Source organism: Carassius auratus, chromosome 21 (genome assembly GCF_003368295.1).
Source record: "Carassius auratus strain Wakin chromosome 21, ASM336829v1, whole genome shotgun sequence".
NCBI classification, from domain to species: Eukaryota; Metazoa; Chordata; class Actinopteri; order Cypriniformes; family Cyprinidae; genus Carassius; species Carassius auratus.
The window spans coordinates 21,278,999-21,291,559 of NC_039263.1; the positions used below are offsets into that span (position 1 = coordinate 21,278,999).

At 35.3% G+C, this 12,561-nt stretch overlaps 1 protein-coding gene and 1 long non-coding RNA gene across 3 annotated transcripts in view; one reads left to right on the forward strand and one right to left on the reverse strand.

Moving 5' to 3' along the window:
* Positions 1-5,139: 5,139 nt before the first annotated feature.
* Positions 5,140-12,561, forward strand: part of LOC113038905 (serine/threonine-protein kinase Nek6-like) — a 41,170-nt gene continuing 33,748 nt past the window's right edge. Inside the window, exon 1 of one of the 2 annotated variants that reach the window (XM_026196701.1) lies at positions 5,140-5,312. In XM_026196701.1, coding sequence (XP_026052486.1) covers positions 5,288-5,312 — 25 coding nt within the window. In that variant the 5' untranslated portion in view covers positions 5,140-5,287. The remainder of the gene's footprint in view (positions 5,313-12,561) is intronic. The other variant, XM_026196704.1, reaches the window with a different exon arrangement.
* LOC113038939 (uncharacterized) lies at positions 8,579-11,634 on the reverse strand. Its single transcript, XR_003274829.1, has 3 exons — positions 11,494-11,634; positions 9,372-9,492; positions 8,579-8,830 (listed from the first exon to the last, which is right to left on the reverse strand). It is a non-coding gene; the product is annotated as an uncharacterized LOC113038939 (long non-coding RNA).

The following is a 12,561-nucleotide window of genomic DNA, read 5'->3' on the forward strand; positions in this document are numbered from 1 at the left end:
AAGATGGAGAGGCCCAGGAGGAGTTTCTTCCCTCATGTTATCAGACTACTAAACATGGTCATTAAACACACTGAACTTTATAGACTGGTTGTTTAGGGCTACCCAATAACTCTCTGCACACTGCGCTTTTTTGACAACCTAACTAGGTATTTCATCCTCACTGCACATTGTGTACATCTCTGCACATTATCTGTGTAGCAGTTTCTGTGTAGCATCTCTACAAATCATCTGTGTAGTAATACAGTATATTGTGAATATTTCATTATTTGTATTTAATTATCTCCAAAAAAAAAAAAAAAAACGTATTTTTTTCCTGTTGTTTCATTATTTGTATTTAATTTTCTCTTATTTTTTTTTTTGCACAGTCTAAAAAGAGTATGCCAGAGCTACATTTCACTGCTTTTTGCATGTCATATAACAAATAAAACTTGAATTTTTAATGGTTTGGAGCGTTACCTGTGATTGAGTTGGTGATAAAAAGGAGATGGGGAAATGAGTGTCTTAAATTGGACTTTGGTACCAATAATATTTTCCTCTTAAGTCTTGGAATGTTTTTTTTTTATTATTATTATTAACTCTTGTATTACTATTTAGATTTGTTTTCTTTTTTTAAATTAAATGTTTATTTGTAAAATGTACTTCCACGTGTGGCCTTTTGTAATGTTGTTTCACCTAGAGCCAAGGGGGTTGTAACAATCTAAACAATATAATTCTCCCTCAGATTTCAAACTTGCATTAAAGAAAAACATTCACATACAGTAAACATTTTATTGCTCTAAATTACTCATTCATTTTCTTGATACTGATATAATTATAAAATTAATATAATTTAATATACTTGTATGTTTGCAGTTGTCACAAAATTATATAACCTCTTGTTAATAAAATTTAAACTACAATGAAGAACAATAAATCTGTTTTTCATTAGTATCGCTTCTTTATGCCATCCTCATTCGCGCGCACCCCGGCAAAGACGCAATGTGAAATTTCCGCTTAAACCCCGCCCATTTGTAAAATCCCGCCCACTAGCGGCAAAAGTCCATCCCACTTGGAGCTCTCCGTGAAGTCCAGCCCACTTGCAGCAAAAGCTCCTCCCACTTGGAGGTCTCCGGGCTGCAGCGATACCTACTTGAGTATCCCAGAGTGCAGTCTGGACGATGGGGCGGGGCGACACGTTGGGGCGGAGCGACACGTGTCGCCCCGCCCACCTCAGCGGTTATTGGTTTATGATTAAGATGAGCTTATTGGTGTACAGATGAGTGACGATTTTACAGCTTATTGGTATAGAGAATTATGACGCTATTAGCAGGATTGCAATGCGGAAGTAGACACTAAGATGAATAAACTTTTAATATAAATTAAAAAGTGAATATACATGTTGTGTTTTTGCATTTATTGTTGCATTTCCACAACATCCCGTATAAATACAAAGAGTTTTGGATTACGACGAACAGAATAAAAATAAATGGTCTACTCCCTCAATGGCTGTAGTGTAGACGCTACCTCGGCATTACTCGCTGGTTTGAAAATGACACGGCAATATTATGCGAAGTATGGTTATGTAGATAGTCATGGAGTACCTTGATTTATATATTCAAATAATATATACATACATATATATGTGTGTGTGTGTATATATATATATATATATATATATATATATATATATATATATGTGTGTGTGTGTGTGTGTGTGTGTGTGTGTGTCGTGTGTGTAACAAATTGTCACCAGTCTCTGAACGTCACCAATAATATTCTGAACATTCCCTTGGCCCCTACGAAAATTTACTATGGTTCTGCTACAGTAACTATAGTAAAACTATGGTGTTTTTATAATTACAGCTCACAGTAATTAATATGCCAACAAATATTTTTACTACAATAAATCCATGGTTACTTTTTGCAAGGAAGGAACTATACAGGTTCTAAAGAACTTGCCCAAAAACACTTGTTACTTTCTGTTATTTGTTTTCTGAACTGCACTACTGAAAACCTCATTAATCCTCACAATCCTGTCACAACTAAACTAAGAATCCATTATGAGCAATGCATAGCAAATCATGTTATCATCAAATATGAGAAACCTTAAAGAATGATAGACTGATGTAAATGACTGAAACCTGTTGTCATGCACGTGTTTTCCATAGCTTTTTTATTAAAACATTATACAGTGCAAAGTTTAACTTTAAATTACATCAATTAATAATCAAAACCAGTTGATCTCAGTCCATTCTCTATTTCCCTTCAATGAACTTAACACACAAATGTGTTTCATGCCGCAAAAAAAAAAAAAAAAAAAACAGTCCTCGGAACAAAATCCTGTGTAAACAAAAGCCCAGAAGATCACCACGCCGGTCTCTTCCCTGTACCCTGGTGGGTTAAACTTGAAAAGTACACTGCAAGTGTTCACTGATGCTGTACATCCGTCTGAACTCGTTCCGGTCAGGAGACAGGAGGACAATTCTTCCAGTTGGCCACAACTTATAGTGTAAAGACAAAATACATGAAAGATAATAATAATAATACAAAAAAAGTTTAACAGCCTTCTACTACAAAATTCAATTGGAGAATGAGCATTAAACGGGGAAATCTTACTCTCTAGCCAGGCAAACTGTGCCGCTTTCCGAAAAACTTCGGAGCACAACCCTAAACCATCTGCAAACCAGAGAAAGTGTCAAATATGCAGATTCACCCGCCGACATAATAACTTCCCTGAGGATTTCCAGTGGAAGCTGTTGAATCAAAAACATACATAGGTTTATTTATATATGTATATAAAAGTTATTAAACATTATATAAACACTGAATACAGACAACCTTGCTTTAAACAAACTCTCATTAAAAACTCTATAGATTGTTGTCACAACTGCATACTCATTCTTTTATAATAACACTAATAAAATGTTAATATATACAGTACTGTGCAGAAGTATTAGTGTTAGTATTTTCACATTGAAAAAAAACTGTTTTAAGCCAATTATTTATATCTTTTGCTGTTGTGTGTCAGTAGGATATATTAGTTTACATTTCCACACATTCATTTTGCCATTAATTGTAATAATCCAGTGAGATATTTGTATATATTTGTATGCATGATCCACATGAAGATCTTTTACATTGAATATAAATATTTCTATCTTATATGGTGAACAAAATCCACATTAGATCGCAAACAGAAGTTATTTAAAAAACTTGCTACATAGGCCTAGATAAATTATCCAGTAATATAGTGGAACTCAGTTTACAAAACAAAGAGATAACTGAATAAGCAAATGGTTGAGAATAAAATTGAAAGGAAAAAAAATAAATAAATAGTAAAGACAGCACTGAAATTGTGAAAACTCAAAAAGGGGCCAAGACAGCCCTCAACCCACATTACATTTCCACAGGTCACACCAAGAAGGACGACTGGCAAGATGAACAAATTAGCATGCTTGATAACACTAACAAAAAATTCTTAAGTTTTCCATTTACAGGTGACAGCAGTTCCAGTAAGGCCAAGGAATGCTTCGCCCCATCAAAGAGAACCAGTGAGGGTGCAGAAATGATCTCGAGAGCCTTGCATAAATCAGAAAAACGGTTACAGAGTGACACCTGAGTTCACATCTCTAACCTTAAAATACTCCAACCAGCTTCAACAACTCCACACAGCATGAAGTGAGGGATGAAGAGCGTGCTAGTAACGACCCACCCTTGCCAACGAGGGAAAGACCATTGCAACGACTCGCAAAGAGTCTCCCTGGTGAAGATGGAATGAGAGAGTGATGGGACTGCTACTGAGATCAAAATACTTGGGTGCAGATATGAGCCAACAAATAGAAAATAAAAGGTGGAAAGAGAATTTTAAGTAATGGTAGATGAAGAATTTTAAGGTTATGAGAAGGGAAATATGGATGTAGGAAGATTTGAAGGGAAAATAGAGCAATTGGATGCAACAAATAGAATGAAAAGAGCAAAATAGAAAAGCTCAAGATTTGTGAATTGAAGAAGGAAAAGTATGTGTTATGTTTTGGGGAAAATGCTGTATTTATAGAAGGGAGCATTTAATGAAGAACTGATCAAATTGAAAAGGCTAAGAATGGTGATAAAGAAAATGTTGGAAAAGATAATAAAATGTAAGACTGGTTTGATTTACAATTAGGAACATGTGGAGCATAGTTTATAATTAAATAGGGAAAGTTTTTAGGAATGGCATTAATGACAGGAGATTTACTATTTTACTGTATACTTCCTATATTGAGGTTACTAGTCAAAGCCACAGTTAAGCAAATTAAATTCAAAGATATCAAAATAATGGGAAATTGATACATAAGGTATCTAAGCTGAAGATCAACTCTTATAATCTTGTGATATTCAATGTGTGATTTGATTTGTATTTGTATGTGTATGTATTTTTATGCCTTTTATACAAAACTGTGAGAACCAGGCAAATGTTGAACCAATTGCACATTCATGCTTTTAACAATGTCTACTATTAAAGAGGGGTTAGGGAGACTGGATCTTTTACTCACTCCATGTCAAAGTAGGAGAGAGATGTTTGGTCCAGTAATCCCTCAGAGTGGAATTTCGTAATCTAGTCACTGGGGATAATACAATGTGACTTATTTAGTCACTAGGTAGTGTAAATAATATGACTGGATTATGGAGTAGCACTCTGGATAAGAATAATCAAATGTGAGACTTATTAAGTCTCAAAGGGGAGAATATGTGGAAGATTTTTATTAGTAAGATTTTAATCAATCAAGAATAATCAATGTGAATCAAGCCATTTTTGTTGCTAGTTGTTTTTCCATTATAATCCTATAGGTAATGGAGAGAAAGTTGCCTACACCCTGGAATTTACAGAACTGATGAGAAACATATGGCCAGAAACGGCCTTTCGTTATACAAAAACAAGTAGGGGCCCTCCTCCCTAGGGAGGGATCAAAATTGCATGCATAAGGAAAAGTTTGACTATTTGGAAACGCCCTGTATACGGTATATAATGAGATGCAACCTAGCATTTCGACAGAACTTCTTGCAACAAGCTCTCGACTTTGTTTTGCTTAAAATAAAGTCTTTTCTTCTGAGAGAAAAATCCCTGACTGAGTTTGATCCTTGGGAGAACCGGCAAAATACACCACACGACACGTGTCGCTCCGCCTCGAAGTGTCGCCCCGCCCCGCCCCATCGTCCAGACTGCACTCTGGGGTTACTCGCTTGGCAGGGTGTGACTCAAACTTGCGTGGCCCGTGACATTGTCTGGAAACTGACCAAAGGGGCTTCGCAACATTTTTCAGTCCTGTAAATGTCTGAGGCACCGCGCTGGACAGGTAAGTGGAACTACTGCGTGACTTTTAACCCAATTTGCTGTGAAAACGCTCGTGATATGGCATTACAGTTGCACAACGTGCTGCTCTTTTAGAAGATATCGTGTCAAATTATTCACGGGGTGCATAATGTCGCAGTACAGCAATAAGAAAAAGAGAATTGAAAAACTAAATGAACACAAGGCTTTTGAGTTGCTTTGGATTAAACTACGCAAGGTAGGCATTGTAAGTATCTCATAGTTCACGTCTAACAATGCTCTTGCGCGGAAAGTAGATCTGTTTTGATAGTTCATGCATCTGTTTTCTGAATACAAGGGCCTAGTTCCGCTCGTTGATATGTTTCCAGAAGATTTAACGGCAATAAATAAACCCAAAACAATCGCATCGCACTGTAAATGTTGTATAGGGAATAAAACACATTAAGTATAAATAAATGCTCCTCTAGTTCAACAGGAACACCTAGCATCACACTGTAACTTCAATTATATGTGCAGATATAACTTACTGCTCTGATTCATAGACAGTAAAAGAAATGGACACAGCGACCCCATTGGAACTCAATTGAGACAAGTGAAGCCCATTTTTAGCGTTTTTTAGCACTTCCGTTTCTGACGCGCAGACTCAAACGAAGCTTGACGACGTCAGCAACCTGTCTGACGGATGTAAATCTTCTAATGCCGCGTTTCCACCATAGACAGTAAAAGAAATGGACACAGCGACCCCATTGGAACTCAATTGAGACAAATGAAGCCCAGTTTTAGCGTTTTTTAGCACTTCCGTTTCTGACGCGCAGACTCAAACGAAGCTTGACGACGTCAGCAACCTGTCTGACAGATGTAAATCTTCTAGTAGCTGTGCGTGAAAACTGCCATTGTTAATCTTGCAGAGACGGCGAGCTTGAGCGGGGAGTTATTTGTCGTGAGTGAGCAGGAGTAAGTATTCTGATTAATTATTTTGTATAGTATTTTAAAATGTAACGCCAGTACGCCATATTAAGTTAATTGTCTGCGAGCTTCTCCTCCTGCCTGTACGGTAATGCGACAGAGAGCCGAGTGGTTATGACGCAATCGTTAGCCTATTTTTTACAAAAACTGTTTATACGGGGCCATAATGTAACATAGAAGGTAATGGAGCCCTTTATACATTGTCGTGTATCTTTAGAAATAAATAATGGACAAACAGAGTCTTTAAACGCCTCAGATGTAAAGTTATTCGCTGTCAAAGTGACGCCAAAATGAATGGGAGTCAATGGGAATGCTAACGCAAGTGAAGTTCTGCTAGAAGATGGCAGCCCCCACCCGACTTCAGCTTCCGGTCGAGTTCCTTGCCCCTTGGTTTCCACCGAAATTACCCGGAACATTTTTACCAGGAACTTTTTTCCCCCCAGACCTGTTGCTTTCTGCGTTTCCACCGCGGTGTAAAGTACCGGGTAGATTAGGCAAATAGACTGGTGACGTAGGTCTGCGCGCGTTTCTCAATACAAAGTACTGCTGATTTGTTTTTGTTTTTTTTAAAGTACGCTGATTTTGGACGTGCATCCTCGGTAGTTAGTTCAGACTTTGTGCATTCGACTCGGGAGTGTGATGTCCGCGACGACGCAAGTCCGGTAAATCTATAAACAGCAGCGTACTTGATAACTTCAGTCAGCTCGTCTTGGCTACTGCAATTTTCCTATTTACAATAAAACGAAATGGGATATAAAATACCACTGCCTCCTTTGGTTTTCATTTAAGCATAATAACAGCTGCAGAAATGTACTTAGTTCAGGGATATGTGTATATGCAGCCATTACAATGAAACGAAATATTATATAAATTTGCCTTTTTTATTTTCATTTTAACATATAGATAAATTGAATACAGACCAAAGAAAACCTGTTAGATTTACCCCGCAGCTGAATTATATGTTATGTTTAACCACTAAAGACACATCAGAGCCAGCGGCACATATCAGAAGGTCTAGCCGATTTGAGGCTGCATCTCGGCGGATACATGAGGACTGAGCTCTCGCTGATCGAGTGGAGCTCACCATCGCAGAGATCGGCGAAACACATTTTTTAAATAGGCACGGTCTTTATAAATAAACCATAGATTTGCGTTTTAAACAACTACATTCTCGCCTGAAATACTTTTAAAATTACATTTCATGACACAATAACAGTAATATTTGAAAATGATCCAAATAAATGGTGGTTGAACTCAACCAATGCTGCGTGAACTCAGATCGCTTTGGCTACTGCAATTTTCCCCTCAGTACATTTACAATAAAACGAAATAGGATATCAAATACCACTGCCTCCTTTCGTTTTCATTTAAACATAATAACAGCTGCAGAAATGTACTTAGTTCAGGGATATGTGTAACGTCCCTGCTGAAAAAAACAATAGAAACCATTACAGAAATTCTAATGGTTTCCATTACAAAACCATTACAAACCATCAGCAATTAACCATTAAAACCATTACCAAATGGTTTCCATTACGTAGTGTGTTTTGGGCATATTCCATTAGGATTTATTGGTTTGTATTGGTTTCCATTACAAGTTTGTATTGGTCACGATTTGTACATAATGGTTTTCATCACAGTTTTGTATTGGTTCTGATGGTTCCATTACAAGTTTGTATTGGTCTTTATTAAAACAAATGTAATGGTTTCTGTTGGTTTTGTAATGGTTCTGATGGTTCCATTACAAGTCTGTATTGGTCTTTATTAAAACAAATTTAATGGTTTCTGTTGGTTTTGTAATGGTTCTGATGGTTCCATTACAAGTTTGTATTGGTCTTTATTAAAACAAATTTAATGGTTTCTGTTGGTTTTGTAATGGTTCTGATGGTTCCATTACAAGTTTGTATTGGTCTTTATTAAAACAAATTTAATGGTTTCTGTTGGTTTTGTAATGGTTCCATTACAAGTTTGTATTGGTCTTTATTAAAACAAATTTAATGGTTTCTGTTGGTTTTGTAATGGTTCCATTACAAGTTTGTATTGGTCTTTATTAAAACAAATTTAATGGTTTCCGTTGGTTTTGTAATGGTTCCATTACAAGTTTGTATTGGTCTTTATTAAAACAAATTTAATGGTTTCCGTTGGTTTTGTAATGGTTCTGATGGTTCCATTGCAAGTTTGTACTGGTCTTTATTTGCATATATTTAATAGTTTTCGTTGCAGTTTTATATTGGTTCTGATTTGAATGTTTAACTGATAGCTGGTAATTAGGCCGTTAATTAATATAAGTAAATAATTTAAATTATTAATACAAACTGTACACAGGTTTTGTCAAGAATATAATGTTTTTATTTATTTAAACTTCATACCAACCTTTCAATAGCAAACAGTTCAGGTTGTTTTGCAAAGAATTAAGAATATGCACCTAAAATCAAAATTATTCACAGAATACTCAACATAGCTGGAATTAACACAAAACCTTGACATTACATTTTATTTTAATTATTGTTATTCATTAATGCATTATAGAAATGCAGGAACTATGAACTGTTTTTGTGGCTTGTAGCTGTCTCAGACCTGCAAAAAAAAAAAAGAAAGAAAAAAGGACAATTCATTAGGACAATGTACCACATTACCAGTATGTGAGATTATCCATACATATATTTATATGGCAGTCTCAAAAAAGTTATTGATTTTTCTTTCATGCCTAAAATCATTAGGATTTTAAAAAAAGATAATGTTCCATGAATATATTTTGTAAATTCCCTACCATAAATGTATCAACTTAATTTTTTATTAATAAAATGCTTTGCTCTGGATTTGAAATATTTTTCACAATATTTAGATTTTTTAGCACCATCAGATTCCAGATTTTCAAATAGTTGTATCTCAGACAAATATTGTCCTCCTAACAAACCATACATCAATGGAAAACTTATTTAGTATTATTATTGAAATAAAAATCTAAAAAATTAAATAAAAACAATTACCCTTGTAACTGGTTTTGTGGTCCAGTTTCACAAATAGGCTTGAATTATCATTACATTATCTACTTTTTATGGTACATAGTCTCTATTCACTTCGAGTCATATTAGATAAGAGGTTGTAGCACACTTACCACTGACAGTTTTATCTGGTTTATGTCACTGATCTCCTCAGCCAGGTATTTCCATACACTTAGGAGGCGTTTATTTCCTATAAGGTGTGGCCTTTTTTCTTCAGCTTCTGAGACAGACACTCTTGTTTTGAACACACACACACATACACACGCACACACACACACACACACACACACACACACACACACACACACGCACACACATAAACAAAAATTTAAATTCAAGAACTGATGGACTAATCTCAGACTTTAAATCTGACCAATCTCAAGTGGAAATTAAGTAGCATATGTGACCTGTGCTGGCAAAGTTAGTCACAATGAGCAAAAATCAGTTGAGGTTTTTTTTCCTCATTAAAAAGTCCTTCAAAATGATGTATAACTGTATATATATATAAAAAAAAGACTGAGCTACACCCGTTTGAAGTTGAAAGAGTTGGCAAAGTCAACTCTTTTCTATTTTCTAAAGGTTCCAAACCAAAATCACTGAGCAACATTGCATCTTTTCCTGCAGTTCTTTTCTTAATAATAATTCACTTTTTTATTTTACATCCGAACAAAAGCATTCAAGTAAGAAAAACTAATAATCAAATGTAAAATCCCTTTATTCATTACAAATAAATTAATTATTAAAACTATAAAAGCAGTTCAATTAGTCATTCTGTGTATACAGGTGCTTGTCATATAATTAGAATATCATAATTTCAATTCAAAAAGTGAAACTTGTATATTATATTCATTCATTACACACAGACTGATATATTTATTTGTATCTGACAACTAAGGAAAATCCCAAATTCATTATCTTAGAAAATTAGAGTATAACTTAAGACCAATACAAAGAAAGGATTTTTAGAAATCTTGGCCTGCTGAAAAGTATGAACATGAAAAGTATGAGTATGTACAGCACTCAATACTTAGTTAAGGCTCCTTTCCCCTGAATGACTGCAGCAATGTGGCGTGGCATGGAGTCGATCAGTCTGTGGCACTGCTCAGGTGTTATGAGAGCCCAGGTGTCTCTGATAGTGGCCTTCAGCTCTTCTGCATTCTTGGGTCTGATTTATCACTACTCAGCAGGAGTCCAGTCCTTTTTGAAGCGAGACACTTCTGGTTCTGTCTGTTGTTCAAGAGTGGCTTGACACAAGGAATGCGAAGCTGAAACCCATGTCTTGCATACATCTGTGTGTAGTGGTTCTTGAAGCACTGACTCCAGCTGCAGTCCACTCTTTGTGAATCTCCCCCACATTTTTGAATGGGTTTTGTTTCACAATCCTCTCCAGGGTGCAGTTATCCCTATTGCTTCTACACTTATTTTCTACTACATCTTTTCCTTCCATTCTCCTCTCTATTAATGTGCTTGGACACAGAGCTCTGTGAACAGCCAGCCTCTTTTGCAATGACCTTTTGTGTCTTGCCCTCCTTGTGCAAAGTGTCAATGGTCGTCTTTTGGACAACGGTCAAGTCAGCAGTCTTCCCCATGATTGTGTAGCCTACAGATCTAGACTGAGAGACCATTTAAAGGCTTTGCAGATGTTTTGAGTTAATTAGCTGATTAGAGTGTGGCAACAGGTCTTCAATATTGAACCTTTTCACAATATTCAAATTTTCTGGGATACTGAATTTGGGATTTTCCTTAGTTGTCAGTTATAAACATCCAAATTAAAAGAAATAAAGATTTGGAATATATCAGTCTGTGTGTAATGAATGAATATAATATACAAGTTTCACTTTTTGAATGGAATTAGTGAAATCAACTTTTTGATGATATTTTAATTATATGACCAGCACCTGTATTTATCAGGATATATATATATATATATATATATATATATAACTGTAATTTGAATGTCGGATTGAAATGAACACTGTTATTAGAGTAGTTAATTGTTAGCATAAGTGCGGCTAATAATAATAATTTAAAAAAATAATAATTAGCATGTTTTGTGTTTTGCTTTGGTACTGAAATTGGTACTGTGACAACACTAATAGTTAGACCTCGATTAATGTGTTCAGGTGCACTGCAGGTTGGAGCAAAACTCTGCATGTAAGTGGACCTTAAGAGACAATGTTGAGATCTCCTGCAATATGTCCTGAACATGCACTATAAAGAGACAGAATGACTTACAACACTGGTGTCCAGTCCTGGGCTGGAGGACCACAGTTTCTGCTGATCCTTGATCAGCTGCTCAGGTCTGCTTAACTGGGGTTGGAGCTAAACTCTGAAACAAGAGAAGACAACCAATATTATGAAGTAAAAAAAAAAATGATTCAGAAATATGCACAACGTTTGAAAATGCACAAAGATGAGAAGAAAGCTATGTGTTTAATGAGAACTTTCCACTGAAAAATAAGAAGCAATATTAAGTCACAGATGCATTTTTATTAATTCTTATTAATATTGTTTAAATATGTTACAGTAACCTTGTGCTTTATCAATGATTTTCAGTCTCTGAAATAGAAAAGATCTATCAGTGCTGAATGGCATCATACATACATCATATGTAATGATATTTAACAAGAGTTCTAACACTGTGTCGTCACTGGACAGCACAACAAAATACAACAGAGCCTTTTATAATCAGTGATGTTCTCTACACTGGATGCGGCACGACACAACAAATCACAGACGGTGATCTGATGCCTTTTCCTATTTATGATGTACTGACACAAAGTTTAAATGATTTTTAACAGTCACTTTGGTGTGAGAGTGTGTAGCTTGGAGATAGAGATCTTTTTATGTTTCTGAAATAAGTCTCATGTACACTAAGAAAACTGCATTTATTTGATCATAAATAAAAATGGTAATGTTGTGAAATATTAGTACAATTTCAAATAACTGCTTTATATGTAAATATTTTGTACAATTTTATTCTTGTTTTCACAAAGCATGATTTCTGAAGGATTGTGTGACACTGGAGACTGATGCTGAAAATTCAGCTTTGATCACTTATTAAAACAAACTTAAATAGAAAATAGTTATAAAAAAAATGTTAATTTCACAATTTAACTGTATTTTAATCAAATAAATGCAGCAGTGGTGAGCATAAAATATGTCTTTGAAATACATGACAAATCTGACCCTTACATTTTTGAATGGTGTATGTTTGACGAATTGCTTAATATTCATGGTTCATAATGTCTAAAAATGTTATTCGACAGGAGATATGACTCTAGGGCACAGCCATCAGCATGG